This window comes from Heterodontus francisci, chromosome 9, assembly GCF_036365525.1.
Source record: "Heterodontus francisci isolate sHetFra1 chromosome 9, sHetFra1.hap1, whole genome shotgun sequence".
NCBI lineage: Eukaryota > Metazoa > Chordata > Chondrichthyes > Heterodontiformes > Heterodontidae > Heterodontus > Heterodontus francisci.
In genome coordinates, this window is record NC_090379.1 from 32,151,211 (window position 1) to 32,172,632 (window position 21,422).

At 44.1% G+C, this 21,422-nt stretch overlaps 1 protein-coding gene across 1 annotated transcript in view; it reads left to right on the top strand.

Annotated features, from left to right (window-relative positions):
• Positions 1-21,422, top strand: part of LOC137373443 (ankyrin repeat and SOCS box protein 2-like) — a 44,100-nt gene that overhangs the window by 18,315 nt on the left and 4,363 nt on the right. Inside the window, exons 6-7 of the mRNA XM_068038266.1 lie at positions 3,993-4,164; positions 11,084-11,639. Of these exons, the coding sequence (XP_067894367.1) occupies positions 3,993-4,164; positions 11,084-11,639 (728 nt within the window). The remainder of the gene's footprint in view (positions 1-3,992; positions 4,165-11,083; positions 11,640-21,422) is intronic.

Consider the following 21,422-nt stretch of genomic DNA (forward strand, 5'->3'; position numbering starts at 1 on the left):
ATGCTCCTTACAAATTCTGCCCCATCCAAGCCCCTAGCACTAAGTGAGTCCCAGTCAATATAGGGGAAGTTAAAATCACCCACCACTACAACCTTGTTACCTTTACATCTTTCCAAAATCTGTCTACATATCTGCTCCTCTACCTCCCGCTGGCTGTTGGGAGGCCTGTAGTAAACCCCCAACATCGTGACTGCACCCTTCCTATTCCTGAGCTCCACCCATATTGCCTCGCTGCATGACCCCTCCGAGGTGTCCTCCCGCAGTACAGCTGTGATATTCTCCTTAACCAGTAATGCAACTCCCCCACCCCTTTTACATCCCCCTCTATCCCGCCTGAAGCTTCTAAATCCTGGAACATTTAGCTGCCAATCCTGTCCTTCCTTCAACCAAGTCTCTGTAATAACAACAACATCATAGTTCCAAGTACTAATCCAAGCTCTAAGTTCATCTGCCTTACCTGTTATACTTCTCGCATTGAAACAAATGCACTTCTGACCACCAGTCCCGCTGTGCTCAGCAACATCTCCCTGCCTGCTCTTCCTCTTAGTCTTACTGGCCTTATTTACTAGTTCCCCCTCATTTATTTCACTTGCTGTCCTACTGCTCTGGTTCCCACCCCCCTGCCACACTAGTTTAAACCCTCCCGAGTGACGCTCGCAAACCTTGCAGCCAGGATATTTGTGCCCCTCCAGTTTAGATGCAACCTGTCCTTCTTGTACAGGTCCCATCTGTCCCTGAAGAGAGCCCAATGGTCCAGATATCTGAAACCCTCCCTTCTACACCAGCTGCTCAGCCACGTGCTTAGCTGCACTATCTTCCTATTTCTAGCCTCACTGGCACGTGGCACAGGGAGTAATCCCGAGATTACAACCCTAGAGGTCCTGTCTTTTAACTTTCTACCTAACTCCCTAAACTTCCCCTGCCGGACCTCATCACTCTTCCTGCCTATGTCGTTGGTACCGATGTATACCACAACCTCTGGCTGTTCGCCCTCCCCCTTCAGAATGCCCCCTGTCCGTTTTAAGGAACATCTTAAAGGAGGAGAGAGAGCTAGAGAGGCAGAGAGGTTTGGGAGGGAATTTCCAGAGCTAATGACCTAGGTAGCTGAAGGCACAGATGCCAATGGTGGAGCAATTAAAATCAGGGATGCACAAGAGGCTAGAATTAGATGAGTGCAAAGATCTCAGAAGGTTATAGGACTGAAGGAGGTTACAAAGAGAGGGAGGGGTGAGGGCACAAAGGGATCTGAAAACAAGGATGAGAATTTTAAAATCGAGGTGTTTCTGGACCAGGAGCCAATGTAGGTCAAAATGCACAGGGTGATGGGTGAACTGGACTGAGATTGAGAAAAGACATGGGCAGCAGAGTTTTAGATGAGCTCAAGCAACACAGGTGACCTTTCTGAGTGGTTTAGTGGCACTCATACCCAGGGGTCTGTGGGCAGAATCTTACCCACTTTAAACATAATCGCTGGTCGGAACCATTTCTGGGCCTCGACCTCACACATGCTGGCAGCGCACCTGCCAATGTGAACCTTATGGTAGGCAGCCTCCTAATTGGCCGCCTCTGGTGTCTGCTGTCCAATTAAGGATGGGCAAGCGGATTTTGCAGCTACACACCCAATCAGAGGGCCTGCAGCCTGGGAAGGACGGCAGCCCCACTGGCAGATTCGGGCGTAGCTGCTGTAGGATGGGGTCTGTGAGGGTGCCTCCATTCTGAAAATTGATTCCAATTTCTAAAAAATAAACTGTGGTCACAACTGCCAGGAAACCCCTCCGCAGGATGGCCTGTGGCCGTAGCTGTGGCCCGCTGATCCGTGTGGCTCCAGTGTGGGGGGGGTGGGTGATGGAGGGTGGTAAGTATAGAGGTATAGACAGGTTGGATAGCAAGAAGCTTTTTCCCAGAGTGGGGGATTCAATTACTCGGGGACACGAGTTCAAAGTGAAAGGGGAAAAGTTTAGGGGGGATATGCGTGGAAAGTTCTTTACGCAGAGGGTGGTGGGTGCCTGGAACGCGTTGCCAGCGGAGGTGGTAGACGCGGGCACGATAGCGTCTTTTAAGATGTATCTAGACAGATACATGAATGGGCAGGAAGTAAAGAGATACAGACCCTTAGAAAATAGGCGACAGGTTTAGATAGAGGATCTGGATCGACGTAGGCTTGGAGGGCCGAAGGGCCTGTTCCTGTGCTGTAATTTTCTTTGTTCTTTGTAGGTCTCATGGGCCCCCTGCCAAGCCAGGCACCTGCCGTCTTTGGCTTCAATGGGGGCAGCAGTGACTGTCGCCGCCGTGAAGATCCTGGTGGCATCCCCAATCTGCCTACAAGTGGGCACTTACATATTTCAAGTTGGCTACCCGGCAGTGCCGGGTGGATAGCCCTTGCCGCTTCCACCTCTCAGATTGGCCCGAGGCGGGAACTTGTCGGCCCACCAACCCGACACCCTCCCATCCTACCTTCCTTCAGGTCCTGCCATCAACGTCGCCTCAGCAGGACCGGTAATATTCCGCCCTGTGTCTCCTGCCATTGATTTCCTCAAAGAGGTCTCGGATATTTGTATCAGTGAAATTCTGTGTTCTTCAATGGCTTGGTGCCGTGCCCTGCTGTCCTCCGAGTCCAGGTGGTGTCGGTGTACTCTTAATTCTGTACAAATATATAAAAGTATTGCTCACCTGTGCAGCAAAGTTATTAGAGAGTGAAATGAAAGCATTATTCCTCTCTCACCTGTTTGTTCCCACCCCCCAGTCTGCTGCTGAAGAATACAGGCTGAATTGTTTTTTTAAAAGCTGCACAGGAGTTTCCATGTAGTTCAGCTGCTTACACCTGTTTTACACAGGTTTTATTATGGCCCAGGTCATTGAGCTTTTGCCAGTGTTGCCACCTCCCCCCACGTGGCTTCAGAGACAGTTTCCTAAGGTTTCCTCCCACGGACACTCAGCAGTGAAGGTCAGACTCATTGAAGTTTTGTGCTCTTTTCTTCCTCCTTCCAATGGACTTCCCCCATCTTTAGGTCCTGTCCCTCCAGTTGAAAACATTCTTTAATATGGTCACCAAGTTACTAATGAGACACCAACTGATATTTTCACTTCAATCCAGTAGTCACTTCATTATTTTGCCACTGCTGCACTGTTCAGTGAACCTTGTTTTTTTTAAAAGGCTGCACCTGGAATTTGCCTCCCCTCAGTGCAGTATTCCTACGATACGTGGGAGTTGTGTTCCAGCAATGGCAGTGGATATCTAAATAAGCTGATCCCTGCCTTTTATTTCCCAGCTGAGGAGTGGATCTTTGGGACAACTGGCCTTATGGATTTTCTCACTGTGATTGTATTGCTTCAACTTACACTGGGTGCTATATTTTTTTTAGATAAACCTGATTTCACTGATGTGTTGTCTGCGAACGAACACAATGTGCTATATTTTATTGTCTCGGTGGCATGCAAATGAATTCTAGTCTGTCTTCTCATTTGCATTGTGCCTCGGAGCTTCGATTGTGCCACTCAGGAGGTGGCAAAGGGCAGCATGAATGCCGCTGTGATTTTAATTGTGGTTAACAAGGTGAGTTGGCATGGGCTGCCATGTACACATTATGCGACTTCAAAGCAGCATAACATTTCAGTCCAAATGACTTAAAAAATATCTTTTAAACAAATTATTTACAGCTCAGAATCACCTTGTTTAAAGATGTGACCACTCTAAAAGGAGTGGATTATTTATAGTTCTAGAAAATAGGTATTTTGAGATAGCTTTATGTTGAATGTATCAAATTGTCTTCTTGAACTTACAAATGGTAAAAATGGTGCAATTTTAAAAGAACAATCAAAGTTGTAAAATAAATAGAACACTTTAAGGAACTGCTACCATTTATGTTTTTCAAATATATATAGGATAAGATTAGTAAGGTATTTGACAAAATATTTTATCTGTTGAGTAACAATGCTCTATACTTTCTGGTAATAGCTGTATATTACAGTATGCTGTGCATTATAATCCTCAGGTGCAAATATCAATACCCAAGCCAGTGATAATGCCTCAGCATTGTATGAAGCTAGCAAAAATGAGCACGAAGACATTGTGGCATTTCTTCTTTCACAAAACGCTGATGCAAACAAAGGAAGTAAGGATGGCTGGCTGCCCCTTCACATTGCAGCTGCAAGGGGCAATATGGAGTAAGTTGTACAGGACATAACTTCCTGAGTTTAAAATGTTGCGCACGTTTCAATAACCTAGGGTTCAGGCCTCTGAGACTTAATTTGAACCTTGCCATTATAAGAAATAGCAGCTGAGGACTCTCTTATTGAGCTCCTTGATGTGGATCTGGTTTAGCAACTGTGTGGATTCCTGAATATATATGCTGACTTATATTAAAGACTTCCAGATCTTACCAATATTAAACACTTGCACACACGGCCATATACTTTGTACTGCTGGCTACTCTGTAAGTATCTAAGAAATAGATATATTGTACACTTCAGTGAATCTTATTGCTACCGATCCAGAACTAGTATTGGGTAAAGTCCTCACCTAACCACCTTAACTAATTCTATAATAATCTTAGCTCGAAGCGAGAATCAATGAAGAGGAGCTGGAAGTGCAATTCCCTGAGGCTCATGGCTTATATAGCCTGCTATTTAAGTTGGAAGCATTGGTCTCAAACCATACATTAGAAGAGAACATAAGGAAATTCTACCCTTATACCTGTTGCTTGGAATCACTGGCAATGAAAGTACTGTTTACCTGGGTTTTTTAATTTATTAAAGTTACAAATCTGAATTTGTACACCAGATGAAATCTACCAAATGCAGCTTTTTCAACTAAAAAAAAGCATTCATGACATAAACTTGTTTCATTGATACTGTGCTTTTGAGAGATAAATTATCTTCCAGTCAATGGCTTACCTCTAATTCTTTTCTTTTGGGCCTCCTTATCTCGAGAGACAATGGATACGCGCCTGGAGGTGGTCAGTGGTTTGTGAAGCAGCGCCTGGAGTGGCTATAAAGGCCAATTCTGGAGTGACAGGCTCTTCCACAGGTGCTGCAGAGAAATTTGTTTGTTGGGGCTGTTGCACAGTTGGCTCTCCCCTTGCGCCTCTGTCTTTTTTCCTGCCAACTACTAAGTCTCTTCGACTCGCCACAATTTAGCCCTGTCTTTATGGCTGCCCGCCAGCTCTGGCGAATGCTGGCAACTGACTCCCACGACTTGTGATCAATGTCACACGATTTCATGTCGCGTTTGCAGACGTCTTTATAACGGAGACATGGACGGCCGGTGGGTCTGATACCAGTGGCGAGCTCGCTGTACAATGTGTCTTTGGGGATCCTGCCATCTTCCATGCGGCTCACATGGCCATCTAATGACCTCTAATATCGTATATATTACTTGCATATAATTCCAATGAGACATCAATAGAGGAATCTATTATTCTAACTGCTGGACAATTATTCTTTGGGGACAGTGCAAATGTATTGGTGACATGATGAAATGTTTTTTCTAGGTATGCCATATTTTGGTATAGTTTATGTTGGCCTTTCTGAGTAAAAATAGATTTTGAGGCTTTCAGCAAAAAGTTCCCTGTGGTTAGTTAATGCCCATAAACTTGAACATACAAATCTAGAATGAACTGCTGCACCTTTTCCCCATTCCTGCCACTATTTGTTCTAAATGCAGAGCATCAGTCACCGAGTGGCATGATCCAACCACAGAAACACGTCCCTTGACTGACTCATTAGAAGTGTTACGACCAACCGCTCTGGTCAAAGCCCCCAATCAAAATATACGATTCTGATTGTGGTGAGAGAAACGCACTGTTAATTCAATCCTGTCCCTCCACAGATCGCCTAACATATAATTTTAAACTTTCTAAATTAAAGAAAGACCCAGCCAAATTGTACCATCCATTAACCCCCGAATGAGGCCAACCAAACCAGGTGTCTTTAAATCAACAAATTAACTATTTAATTAGAAAAACTAAATTCTTAAACACTACGAAGATTTAAGAAACATTTAAAATAGAAAAATTAGAGTCCTTGCAAATTTACGCTCCTGCCAGAGGTGAAAAAGTCCAAGGTTGCTTGAAGTCTTCACTGCTGTCCGATGGGGAGAAAACAGGTTCTTCAACAGTCGAAAGTCTGTAGTCTATTTCCAGCAGTAAGTGATGCTTCCCTTCTCCAGCGATGACCACAGTAGATCAACAACTCGCAACCACTTTCAATAGAATCAATCTGGTTTTAGAATTTTTGAGGGATAAAAGATTGTCACAGTCTAACTTCCCTTCCTTCAGTTTAAATTATCAGAGATCTCTGTTTTGGCTTGACTTCTCAGAAGTTTGAGAGAGAATAACAAATAAACAGTCTAAATTCTCTTCCTTCAATTTAAATGGGCTGAGAGCTCTCCTTTCAGGTGCTAACACACAGCTGTCTGTCCGTTTTCCTCTGTTAGAACTGGCTGTTTGCACTATAAGCCAGTTCAAAATTAAATTGTAACAAATGTATCTCTCGATGCTCAGTCCGAGTGGCTGTATTCAAGGTAACGAGAATGCACCCTTTGTATCGCAGTCTCCAAATGGCTGTATACAAGGCCACGAGAATGCATTCTTTGACTCAGTCTTTAGAGCTTGCTGCCTTAAAGCAGTACGGCTCTTTTTCCAGCCTTAAAGACACACCACATTCTTCCCAGAAAAAAACCTACAAGATCATAACAGAAGAGAAAGGTGGGGATAAAAAGAAAAATCAGTGCAAATGCTGGAAATTTGAATCAAGTGCTGATAGACCTGCTGTGCATTTCCAGCATTTTAGTTCTGATTTCATAGGGATGAATCTTATGTCTCAAAACAGGTGGGTTGCGGATGGGTCAGAGGTTAAAATTCCGAAAGTCTGGAACAGGAACTGAATCCGCCTCAAACTGACCACTTCCGGTTTTAACAGAGGCAGAACGGGAGGTGGATTGGTCATTTAACTATTATAAAGATACTGCCTGCCTTCATTTTAAGTCATTCTATTTTTTACTCATGTTGTCTGGGTTTCCCAGGCCTCCAGGAACCTGGCAACTGAAAGGAGGTGAAAATGGCTGAATCCATGATGTAATTGACTTTATAGCGCTGCTTGTGAGCTAGGAGAAGCAAGAGTGTTTCCTTTATCCCCAACATGGTACACAGTAAATCCTATCTCCAAGATTTGTCTGCGCCCCCCCTGACCACCATCAGACCCACCCCAACTACCATGGGACCTAACCTGACTATCACCAGATCTTTTCTGACCACATCAGACCACCACCACCCCCACCTTCCCCTCAATCGAAACCCCATCAACCAATATCGGACATTCCCCCCACTGTGGATGGGCCCCTCTCCCAACCATGATCCGGTTCCCCCAGCTACTGGGGTTCCCCACACCATATTTCCCAGTCCATCGCTGCACCCACCTGATCTCTTTGGCCGCATCCTTGTGTTGCAGGCATTCTTGCCCAACAAGCCTCAAACCTGCCAATCAGGCTGCCTGTGGGCGGCACCCAACGGAAAAAATGTAAAGACGCCCTGCAGTTCTTCCAGGTTTCCTGGTCTTAAAGCACGGCCCCACATGAATCTTAACTCTGGGCTAAAATCCAGGCCATTAACTCTACTTGGCTAACATTTCTTGAAAACAAAACGTAGGGTAATTTTAGCTGCATAGATACAAAATATTGTAGCTCAACAATGCTAAAGGCAAATCTATGAAAGATTGTGAGATATGCAAATTGCTGGAAGTGACAACTGCACAGCCATAGAATTCCATGGGGATTTGCAACAAAGATTTACTTTCAATGTTGAGATTTTTTTAAGCAAAGATGGTTAAAATGCTAAATGGAAGTTATTTTTCCCAGAGTCTAAAGAACAAGCAATTAATGAGCTGGTCCAGGCAATAAAAAAAATCACATACCCATTGTTTTGGAAAGACCTTTGATCCTTGTTTGTCTATGACCGAGATAGATAAAAACAGAAATAAAAGCACTGATAGGGAGACATTCTGAAATTGGAAGTCTATGATGCAAGCTGAACTTTTAAAAAGAGAGCTGTGAGACCTTTAGGCAGGCTCAGAAAGGGAAAAATGCTGGAGGAACCATTAGAAGTCAGGATGGGCTGGATTTTGTTCCCAGCCTGACGTCGGGTTCCGTGGCGGGGGGGAGCCGGAGAGTTGGAGCAGCAGCGGCCGCCACAGAACCTGGTGCCGGGACTTCCGGGCCGATCTTCCCAGCGGCGGGGATGCTCTGTGGCAGCCCCTCCATCGCTCTGCGACGGGACCCTGCTTTCCATATGCTAATTAGATCTTTGCATTAATTTAAATGTAACCTGCAGCAATCTTACCTCCAGTTGCCGATCTTCAGAGCAATGTGCAGCACTCACATGCCTTCACTTTCCCGTCCAGGGAAAGCTGGCACCACTGAGGTGGGGAATGGGTCAACTCTGCAGTATTTGTATAGGGAAGGGGGGAAGGGGTCAACTCTGCATTTGTTTGAACTGTCTGCAGGGCCGGCAGCCTTTTAAAAAGGACACGTTTGCTGACAACGCAACCACTAGGTGCTGCAGTACTGCAAATGCAGCCTCATCGAGTGAAATGTCGCTGCGACGTCTTAGGCAGCTGCCAGTAATAAAGATGGCGCTGCTGAATTTGACATAAAAAACCCAATTGAACCCAAACCCCCTCAATGGCCGTGATCACCACCTCCACGCCACCCCCCACCCCCCAACAACAGTACCCCACTCCCTCTCGCGATCGCCACTTCTCACAAGAAATAGGAGCAGAAGTAGACCCTATGGCCCATCGATCCTGCTCCGCCGTTCAATACGATCATGGCTGATCTTGGGCTTCAATTCCACTTTCTTGCCTGCTCCCCATATCTCTTGATTCCCTGCGAGACCAAAACTCTATCGATCCCAGCCTTAAATGTATTCAATGATGGAGCATCCACAACACTCTTGGGTAGAGCATTTCAAAGATTCACAACCCTTTGAGTGAAGTAATTTCACCTCATCTCAGTCCTGAATGATTGACCCCTTTATCCTGAGACTGTGTCCCCGTGTTCTAGATTCCCTGACCAGTGGGAACAATCTCTCAGCTTCTACCCTATTCAGCCCTTTCAGAATCTTGTATGTCTCAATTAGATTGCCTCTCATTCTTCTAAACTCCAGAGTATATAGACCCAATTTACTCAGCCTCTCATCATAGGACAACCCCCTCATCCCAGGGACCAATTTAGTAAATCTTCACTGCACTGCCTCCAGTGCAAATATATCCTTATTAAATGTGGAGACCAAAACTGCACACAGTATTCCAGGTGCAGCCTCACCAAAGCCCTGTACAATTTTAGTAAGACTTCTTTATTCCTGTGCTCCAATCTGCTTGCAATAAAGGCCAACATGCCATTTGCCTTCCTAATAGCCTGCTGCACCTGCATGTTAACTTTGTGCGTTCCTTGTATGAGTACGCCCAAGTCTCTCTGAACATCAACACTTACCAGTTTCACACATTTGAAAAAATATTCTGCTTTTCTATTTTTATGACTAAAGTGAACAACTACACATTTCTCTAAATTATACTCCATTTGCCATCTTGTTGCCCACTCATTTAATCTGTCTGTATCTCTTTGCAGCCTCTCTACATCCTCCCTGCAGCTTACCTTTCCACTGAGCTTTGTATCATCAGCAAACTTAGTTACATTACTCGCTCTCTCTTCATCCAAGTCATTAATATAGAGTGTAAATAGTTGATGCCCCAGCACTGATCATTGCAGAACCCCACTATTCACTGCCTGCCAACTTAAAAATGCCCCATTTATGCTCACTCTCTGCTTCCTGTCTGTCAACCAATCCTCTATCCACACTAATATATTACCCCCAACACCATGAGCCTTAATCTTGCCTATTATTTTTTTATGTGGCATCTTATCGAATGCCTTTTGAAAATCCAGGTATACTACATCCACTGGTTCCCCTTTATCTACCCTACTAGTTCAATCCTCAAACAGGATCTCCCTTTAGTAAAACCGTGCTGACTTGTTCGAATCATACAATGCTTTTCCACGTGCAATGTTAAGACTTCTTCAATAATAGTTTCCAGCATCTTCCCAATGACTGCTGTTAGGCTAACTGGCTTGTAGTTCCCTGTTTTCTCTCTACCTCCTTTCTTGAAAAGCGGCGTAACATTTGCCAGCTTCCAATCTGATGGGACCAGTCCTGAATCTAAGGAATTCTGGAAAATCATAGCCAGCACATCCACTTCCCTGCAGCTGTCTCTTTAGAACCCTAGGATGTAGGCCATCAGGTCCTGGGGACTTGTCAGATTTTAGTCCCTCAAGTTTCTCCAATGCTTTTTTTCGACTGATATCAATATCCTTAATTTCCTCAGTTTTTAGCTCCTAGGTTACTGCCTCCTGCTATCACTGCTTCTCTTCCCCGCTCCCTCCTATGCCTGTCTGCTTGCCGTTCCCTCCTGCTGCTCGCTTCCAGCCTGTGAATATGCTAAGTAGCAGCCTGCTGCAGAATCACAGTGGTACAGCGGCGTGGATCCCGCGTGGGGTGGCCGCCATTGCTCCCGGTGGCAGGACAACAAAAGCCAGCCCATTGTTTCAATGAAGTAAAATAATCTTCTAATGCAGGGCAACATGTTTTACTTTATTTTGTATTACACAAAGGTAAGTTGTACTGATTGAATTAAGTCGCTCTTATCTTAGCTGTTAGATTCTGTGCTCATTCACAGTTAAATAAAACAGCTTAATGATTTATTTCGTCAAGGGTTTGCTTGCTCAGTGCAAAGGACACAAAATCCAGTTCAGGTGACAAGGGGCTTTGTTTTACAACCCCAGTCCTTTTATCGTGCAAGCTGCATTAGGACAGTGTGAATCAACCTACATAACAGTGATATGATGACATCACTTCTAGGCACAACTGGTACTACTAAACCTGTGAATGCAGACACAAATTAATCACACCAACTACGTGTTGATATTCACACCTACTGAAAATGATATAATTTTTTTCTAAAGTGCTTGATTTTTCTGTCGCAGACCATTATCAATGCTTTAGCAGTAACACAAATGTGGTTTATTCTTACCCAGGATAGTTCAAATGCTGATTCCAGTTACCAGCAAAATCCGGGTGAGGCGCACTGGAATTAGCCCTCTTCACCTTGCTGCTCAACACAATCGGAATGATGTCATTGAAGAGCTGATTGAAGCTGGCTACAGTATCAATGCCCTTTTGTCACCTGAAAGATCTCGGCTTTTTGAAGACAAACGTACTTCTATTTTGTACTTTGCAGTTTACAACAACAACATAGAAGCCACGGAAATGCTGCTGAAGGCTGGGGCAAATCCTAATGTTGATCTGATAAATCCCCTTCTAATCTCCATTCGACATGGCTCCATCAGAAACATGCAGCTGCTCATAGAACATGGAGCTAACATTAATGCCTATATTCCGACACACCCTACTTCCTTCCCAGCAACAATCATGTTTTCTATGAAGTACCTCAGTTTGTTAAAGTTAATTATGGATTTTGGTGGTGATGGAGAGTCATGTTTTAAGTGTGAATATGGCAATCGTCAACATCCAGAACAAGAGCAGAGAAGAGACGAGGTACAACTGGAGCGTAAAATGCCCAGAACTGTACAAGTAAGTTCTGAAACTAACTTTACTTTTTCTATTGTCCTGAGGCACATGGATTGGCACATGGATTATAATTACAATATATGCGAATCTTTACGATAAATACACAAGTTAATTGTTATTCTGTAGTATGGAATGTAGAGCACTATTCTGCACTGACTGGTAATTAGTAGTGTTAGGAAAACCATTAATTACCAGTCTATACAAAATAATGCTATAAGGGCGCTTCAGAGGTGCCCACATCAATAGGGGCCGTGAAAATTGGAGTGGTACAGCAATGCTGCATGGGTGGACTGGAGACCTCGGAAGGTTGAAAGAGAAGGAGGTGAAACAATTGTAAAATGCTCTTACTGGAGCTTTTCCTTTTTAAGGTGATCGATCCCCAACCAGGTTTGATGACCTTTGGCCTGGACAGCCGTGGGGCCTTGTTAGGGCCTTCAGTGGACCTAGTGGCAGTTCTCAGCTGGCAAGAGAGCCTAACAGGGCATTTATTGGTGGAATTCCCAGATGGGTTGGGAACTCCCCCAGACTCGCACCCCCTTGATGTGGAGGAGCCATATAGGAAAATTGTCCACTCATCCACCCCCACCCCAGTTGGAATTTGAAGACATATTTAAACAAGATAGAAACTTAAGAGAAGATGGAGATTTTGTCCTAAATTCCACCCCTTCCCCTCTCCTCCAGCTGTGAGAGTTCTTCCCTCTCTCTGCTCTCCATGCCCCAAGAATTGCAGAATCTGTAACTTTGAGAATTAATCTAATCTATTACATATAGAATTTAAATATACCCAGTATTTCTAAATTCCCATATAACTGACTTCTGAAATCCTTTAAAGTAATGGCCAAAACGGATTCCATAACTGTTGCTCATAGGAACTTTGAATGAATTCTTTTCAACTCACTCGGACGTTCAGAAAGGTTCCTATTGTTTAGGTCTTCACATTTCCCATTACTAAATAAACATAGGCCACCCTTTGATTTGTAACCATCCTAGGTTTTTTTGCCAGCTTCTTAAACCCAGGTGTTTCATTTGTCTTGCATTTAAACAATTCAATTCCCAAATTAAAAGTTACTTCTAGAAAATTAATACAAACCATGGACTAGGTGATCGTAACAACAGTCAAGCAAGATGGTCAGACAGGATCTTCCCCATGTTGACCCTTGTTTACTAGGTTGTTATTGTACAAATAATCTTCAAGTTTACTCCTGATAATTGATTCCATTATTTGATATGATATTGAACTAAGACTGATAAATCAATAATTACCTATATCTCTCTTGTTATCTTTGTTGAAAATGGGCACAATGTTCTTCAAGGGTCATTCAAATAAATCACACAGGTGCTGAAAATGCAAAGGCTTGATTTCAGTGGCTATGTCAGGATTGTGTCTGTTAATGCTGTCCAGCACTGACTTTGCTGGAGGTTGTATAGTCAGCATGGGGCTGATGGGCACCTGTGCCTCTATGGGTGCATCTGTGGCATCTGCTGGTGCCATGCAGTTGGAAAATCTAGTGCCTGCATGGTATTGAGGGTGGAGGAGGGAGAATGCCAGGCCACCCTAATACACCTTGTGTTAGATGATTCAGTTTTCTTTTTAAAAATATTTATATATTTTCAGCAGCCTAAGTTGCTCGCTTTAGCTCAACCCACCCCACACCACCCACTGGGGCCCATTCAGGTCTATCTGTAGACCTGTACACCTCCTTGCACTCAGCATGCCATCCTCCAGGCCTAAGCTAAGGAAGTCGGAACTCCCACTGTGGGGAATGTCTGCTCCCCAAGAGGCAGCACTCTGATAAAATTAACCTTATAAAGGGAGGGTAGAAGCTCCTTCCCTTACAAAGCTGATTAAAGAATGCTGGATTTGGCCATTTTCCGATGGGTTTTCCAGTCCCTTGTCAGAGTTACAGAAGGAATCCATCAGAATCCCAATGAAATTCAGGCCAGATTGCCCAGATTGTGACAGACATGTTACTCTGATCAGTCCCTGGCTCTCACAATCCAGATTTGATCTTCCCTTGCAGAGGTAATGTGGGCCCAGAATAACAACCATCATGATTGCAGGAAAATACGCACTGGTATTTAATAGCTCCAACATTGCAAGGTTGCTGCACCCAGTACAGTGTCTCATTCAGTAGCACTCCCAATTTTCTGGACATTCAGTTTATTGACCCAGGAATCAGGAGCACTGTAAGTTAGGTATTGTGACTGCTGTATCAGATTCTGCAGTCTGTATCCTGCCAAGTAAAGGCCTGCTCGGGTCTGCATAAAAATCCCCACCCGAGCCCGACAGAACCACATCCGATCCGACCCGAGCCCGACCCGGCCAGAGTCCTTCCATTTCTTCCCACACCTGACCCAACCATCAGTTAACTTGCCTTCCGTTTTTCACTTTGTTGCTGATCTGCACGAGCTTAAAATAACTGTAACAAAACCACCTTGCTAGTCCAAAAATTAAATTAACATTGGAGCCACTTACCTGTGATAGAGCGTGTCTGACCTGGCCCGACCCGAGCCCAAATGCCGGACCTGGAAGTGCAACCCGACCCGCACCAGACATATGTCGTCGGGTCCCGTTGGGTTCGGGTCGAGTAGAAGGCCTCTACTGTCAAGTGAATTTCTGCACTTGGAATGGAGTGTCAAAACTGTAGGGTATTACAAACAGCATCTACTTTCACAACTACACAAATCTCAGGCAAACAATTGCTATTTATTGATACTTTATAACTTTATTTTACGATTTAACAGCACCAAAATTAGCACCAATATTAGACAATTGCTACAGAGCACAAGGCAATATTTACACTCATAGAGGACAAAGGTCCATTAGGGTCCATTGCTGTTTTTCTTCATCAGAAAAATAAAGTCTCTTAGAATGAAACCAGCACAAACTTGAATATTGGCCTTGTGAAATGCAATCCTCCCCTCAAACTTGGCTGCTTCCCAAATGACAGGTCAGAGGATGGCTGAAAAAAAAACAGAAAGTGCTGGAAATAGTCCGCAGGTCTGACAGCATCGGTGGAGAGAGAAACATTAATGTTTCATGTCTGCTTTTCAGACAAAACTTATGTTTGAAGTGGGATTCCAAATAAATCTTGACCTAATGCCATTGCCCACAGTGTCTTCAGTCAGCAGCCACCTTCAAACTTGTTGATCATCTGCATTCCAGCAAAGAGCTCACCAATTAAGTGACTGTAGGACTGGGCTCCCTCTGCTGGATATAAATATGTAACTTCATAATATCATTTTAAAGACCATAAGGATCATTTGTTTATCCAGGGAAAATCTAGGAGACACCATTCTGTGAATTACACAAATACAGTGATTGGAACACCTTTCATAATTCGCAACATTTAAAAATAGCATTACATGAAACCTGCATTTTTTTCTGTTTCTAAGCAACAAGTTGTTGCTCATTTTAAAGTTGACTTCAAACTCTGAATAATTGCTTTCAAATTGCTCCATAGTTTTTTTTTAAACCATCTTATTCAGTGCACTGTTAATCCCCATGCACCCTCTGCTGCTCTAACACTGAGCAACTCCCTGTTTCTCTCCCTCCACTCCATCATTGTGGCTATTCATTCAGCCACTCTGTTCTGTTCTCTGGAATTCCCAGTCTCGTTTCCTTCTGTCTTCCCATTTCCTTCCCTTCTTTCCAAAACCTTCCCAAAATCTTTCTCTTTGACTGTGCCCTCTTCACTGTTCCATTATTTGGCCTGCTTGGTGTACCCTTTTTTGGCTTCCAGAATGTAAACCACATGGAAATGTCTTCCTACACATTAGAAGTTGCAAATGGCCACTGTTGTATTCTTTTTTTGTAGATGGAATCAAGGCTTTAGCTATTGAGCATTTACATGGTACTTTGCTATTCAGCAGGTTCTGTTTGTATACTTCTGTACTTGTTATGATCCCTGTGGAGCCCAACAAACCAAAAGAACAGAATTTACCAAACAACCCCAATTAGAACCAAATGGACAAGATTTCACTTTTGTAACTTTTACTTTAACAATCAAACAAAGATCAACATAAATTAAACATAAATTACCAGACAAATCATGGTCAAGATATTACAAATTACACATTCACTAGCAGATACAAAAAAGGATGGCTCTCACAGATTTACTGGGCAGTCCATTCAGCATGTATGGCACCAAATTACAGTCATACAGTTCTTCAAAACTTTGAAATTCCTCAGATAGATCTCCAGATCCCTGTCTTCCAAGATGCTGCCATCAATTCCTGACTGACAGCAATTCCCCTTTAATGATTAGATTAGATTAGATTAGAGATACAGCACTGAAACAGGCCCTTCGGCCCACCGAGTCTGTGCCGAACATCAACCATCCATTTATACTAATCCTACACTAATCCCATATTCCTACCAAACATCCCCACCTGTCCCTATATTTCCCTACCACCTACCTATACTAGTGACAATTTATAATGGCCAATTTACCTATCAACCTGCAAGTCTTTTGGCTTGTGGGAGGAAACCGGAGCACCCGGAGAAAACCCACGCAGACACAGGGAGAACTTGCAAACTCCACACAGGCAGTACCCGGAATCGAACCCGGGTCCCTGGAGCTGTGAGGCTGCGGTGCTAACCACTGCGCCACTGTGCCGCCCATCTCGAACTCCACAGATACAGTCCTCACCAAAAAAATGGTGTACTTTTCCAGAACCTTCTAATTTCTGCTCACAACAAGCTTGATGGCGTGGATCCACAAGTATTACCTTTATCTATGCCCTTTAGTGATAACTGTATGCACTGTATGGCCGAGTCTGGTTAATCAGTTCCTCTAAATAACAAAAACCGCTCCTAGATCCAGTCTTCACTTTCTTCAACCTGGCTTTAAGATGCACCTGCCTGCCATCTGAGCGTGGATGGCTCTGTCTCCTATTTATCTAGTTCCAACCAGTTTTTGATTGCCTAGAAGCCTGATGTTTTTGTTTAAATTTCTGTTAGAACAATCTGTTGCTAAAACAAAAATCTTTGCAAAGGGTCAATGCACCAAACAGAACATTCGACAAGCCATCTTTTCAGAAATGCTCCCCAGGGTCTCGCAGACCGCAAATTCCATGACATACTATATATAGCCCCAGGACATTGCTACAGGAATTCCTTAGGGCCGTGTCCTAGGCCCAACCATCTTCAGCTGCTTCATCAATGACCTTTCCCTCCATCATAATGTCATAAATGGGGATGTTCACACATGATTGTTACTAAACACTGTGCATTCACAACTCCTCAAACATGAAGCAGTCCATGAACAACGTTCAGGCTTGGGCTGATAAGTGGCAAGTAACATTCATGCCACACAACTGCCAGGCAATGACTATCTCCAACAAGAGAGAATCTAACCATCTCCCTTTGACATTCAATGGCATTACCATCACTGAATTCCGCATCAATATCCTGGGGGTCACCATTGAACAGAAATGTAACTGGACTAGCCACATAAATATTGAGGCTACAAAAGCAGGTCAGAGGCTGGGAATTCTGCGGTGAGTAACTCACCTAATGATTCCTCAAAGCCTGTCCACCATCTGCAAGGCTCAAGTCAGAAGTGTGATGGAATACTCTGCACTTGACTAGATGGGTACAGCTCCAACAACACTCAAGAAGCTCGACACCATCCAGGACAAAGCAGCCCGCTTGATCGGCATCCCATACGCTCAGCCAAAATTTATACTTCTGCCGCTATAATTGGTGGTGGACGTAAACAATGGAAGTCCGCCCACATGGGCCCCATGTCGCGGAGCCGCCATGATATTAAATGCGGTGGCTCAGTTAAATGGCTGGGGCGGTCTGCCCCCAACCCCCGATGATGTGGAGGGGGCGGGCTGTCCGTCCCTGCATTTGTGTCAGCCACCTTTACGCAGGCGCTGATGCCATTTTTAAAGGGCTTCAACCCCTACATTCCAATTTAAATATTTAAAGATAGAGTGATTTAAAAAAATTAAATAAGTTGATCATGACCCTCTCCCATCCCCCCAGTAAGCATAGAATTAATTACCTGCCCTCACCTGCCCCCTGCAAAAGCACTTACCTTGTGCACCTGACCTTCCCTCCCAAAGTTCATAAACTTTAAACTTTACCCCTTTCCACCATTCCCTACACCAATGAAATGACTCTGATGCCGCTCCCCCACTCCCGCACTGAAAAGCTTACCTGTTCCCCGCTCCTCACCAGTGTTCCACCTCGGATCCCCTTCATTTAAATTAATATACCTATTTAAATTTGGCTCCTATTTCCAAGTGGCGGGGGGACCGCCATGAAGCCTCTCTGCCGCTGGCAATATCAGGCCGGGCCTTCCTGGTGTCAAGGCACGTGGCGGGCTCTGCCAGAGGCGTTTTCTGCCTCCCCCTCCCTACCACGACCCCCGACATCGGGGGTTCTGTAAATTTTGCCCCACCATCTTAAACAGTCACTGCCTCCACCACCGGTGCATCATGGCAGCAGTGTGTACCATCTACATAATGCTTTGCAGCAACTCAACAAGGCTCCCTTGACAGCTCCTTCCAAACCCATAATCCCAACTGCCTAGAAGAACAAGGGTAGCAGACGCATTGGAACACCACCACCTGCAAGTTCCCCTCCAAGTCACAAATCATCCTGACTTGGAACTATATCGCCATTCCTTCACTGTCGCTGGGTCAAAATCCTGGAACTCCCTCCCTAACAGCACTGTGGGTGTACCAACACTACATGTACAGTAGCAGTTCAAGAAGGCAGCTCACCACCAGCGTCTCAAGGGCAATTAGGAATGGGCTCCTTTATTCAAAGAGGGAGGGAGACAGAAAGCAGGAAACTACAAGCCAGTTAGCTTAACATTTTTATTAGAGAAAATGTTAGAAGCTATTATTAAAGACGTTATAGCAGGGCACTTAGAAAAATTCAAGGTAATCAGGCAGAGTCAACATGGTTTTGTGAAAGGAAAATCATGTTTCACTATTTTATTGGAGTTCTTTGAAGAAATAACATGTGCTGTGGATAAAGGGGAACCGGTGGATGTACTGTACTTAGATTTCCAGAAGGCATTTGATAAGGTGCCACATCAAAGCTTATTGCGGAAAATAAAAGCTCATGGTGTAGTAACATATTGGTATGGATAGAAGATTGGCTAGCTAACAGGAAACAGAGAGTAGGCATAAATGGGTCATTTTCTGGTGGGCCAGATGTAACAAGTGGTGTGCTGCAGGGATCAGTGCTGGGGCCTCAACATTTTATGTAAATGACTTAGATGAAAGGACTGAAGGTATAGTTGCTAAATTTGCTGATGACACAAAGATAGGTAGGAAAGTAAGTTGTGAAGAGGACATAAGGAGGTGACAAAGGGATATAGATAGGTTAAGTGAGTGGACAAAGATCTGGCAAATGAAGTATAATGTGGGAAGATGTGAAATTGTCCATTTTGGCAGGAAGAATAAAAAAGAAGAATATTATCTAAATGGTGAGAGATTGTCAAGCTCAGAGTGATCTGGGTGTCCTAGTGCATGAATCGCAAAAGGTTAGTATGCAGGTTCAGCAAGTAATTAGGAAAGCTAATAGAAAGTTAGCATTTATTGTGAGGGGAATTTAATAGAAAAGTAAGAAGGTTATGCTTCATTCAGTTATACAGGGCATTGGTGAGACCACATCAGGAGTACTGTGTACAGTATTAGTCTCCTTATTTAAAGAAGGATGTAAATATGTTGAAGGCAGTTCAGAGAAGGTTTACTAGACTAAGACCTGGAATGAGCAGGTTGGCTTATGAGGAAAGGTTGGACAGGTGAGACTTGTATCCGCTGGAGTTTAGGAGAGTAAGAGGTGACTTGATAGAAACATACAAGATCCTGAGGAACCTTGACAGGGTGGATGGGGAAAGGATGTTTCCCCGGTGGGAGAATCTAGAACTAGGGGTCACTGTTTAAAAATAAGGGGTTAGCCATTTAAGACAGAGATGAAGAGAAATGTTTTCTCTCAGAGGGTCGTGAGTCTTTGGAACTCTCTTCCTCAAAAGGCGATGGAAGCAGAGTCTATGAATATTTTTAAGGCAGAGGTAGATAGATTCTTGATAAGCAAGGGGGTAAAAGATTATCAGGGAGAGGCGGAAATGTGGAGTTGAGGTTCCAATCAGACCAGCCATAATCTTATTGAATGGTGGAGTAAGCTCGAGGGGCCGAGTGGCCTACTCCTGAACCTAATTCGTATGTTCGTAAATGCTGGGCTTACCAGCGATGCCCACCTTCTATGACTGAATTAAAAAAAAATATACATGAGTGGTTAGGAAGACTTTTAGTCCGAGTAGGGACAGTTTCATTAAACAGATTTTTTATTTCTTAACATGTTATCACTGGTGGATTCCATTAATGTTGAATAGAAAGGTGCCATTTTTTTTGAGAAATTGTATGTTGAGTAAAGTATTCCAAATAACCATAAGATCTCACAGAATATTGGATCTCATAGATCAGCGATGTACAATGTAATAGAATTTTGGATCGTGACAAAAGCCACCACAACCATGATGAAGGAAATTACAGAATATCGGACAGCAATGTAGGCCTCATGAAATATTGGATAGTAATGTAGGTCCCCACAGATTATGGATAATGAAATAGGTCCACACAGCATATTGGATCTTGATATAGGGTCTCATAGAATATTGAAGTAAAGCCTCACAGAATATCAGATAGTGACATATGGGGCTGAATTTTCACTTTGGAGACAGGAAACAGGAGCCAGGACTTTTGCCGGGTCCCGAACCTGTCCCCGGGGGAAATCAGTCACTGACCTGGGGCTTTCACAGAGGCAATTGGCGTGGAGAGAGGTTCCCTATCCAATTAAGGGCAGCAGGTGGGTTCTCAAAGCTAGAGGGCAAATCAGAGGTCTGTCAAGGGTGAATAACTAATCCGATGCTTCAACATGTCACTGCCCTCTCACCAACATTTTAGAAAATTTAAATTAAAAAAAAAACAACCAGGCGACCATTGCTGCAGGGGAGGGGGATGGGATGGGGGGGTGGGGTGGGGCAGATGTGGGGTGTGGGGGAGCCTCGGCGTTGTGGATGGTGGGGGGAATCCCTCCGTCCTTTGGCTGCACCCAGACCCAGGCAGGCAGGGAGGGCCTGTAGGCCTGTCTTGAGCACTGGCACCCCAGCCTGCCGCTGAGTGCCCACCACCAGGAAATTGAACTGTCTCATGTCGCACCGGGAAACTAGAGGCCGACTGGAAAATCGCAGTCGGCCTCCTGTCAGTACCCATAACAAGGCTCTTCATGAGCCTAATTGGCTACCCACCTCCCTAAAATAGCTGGCATCGGGAACAGTTTGTTTTCAAGGAATATTGAATAGTGATTGTGGGACCTCATGGATATTGAGTGATACTATAGGACTCCACAGGATATTGGGTAGTAATATATGACCTTATAAAATGTTGTTTAGGCCTCACAAAGTATTGGACAGATATCTGGGATTTAATAAGATTGTGGATGGAGCCATCACATAAGATAACGCCTCGTAGATTATCAATGACTTAGAACTTTGGAGGTACTAACTTATTTTATTTGTGTATGTGACACATTAATTGCAATGGCAGAAATGGCCTTTAACTGCTGCTAATCCATGTAGAAAGGAAATTATCCCAATCTGTGTCAGAATGGACAGCCTCAACACTGACACCTGCAATAACTGGGTAATTCAGGTTTGACTCTTTAGGCAAAATTGCATCACAAAATGTAATGCAATGTCAACATATCTCAGACTAATTATTACTGTGCCTTTGTCCAGAAGCAATGTATTTGTCTTATGA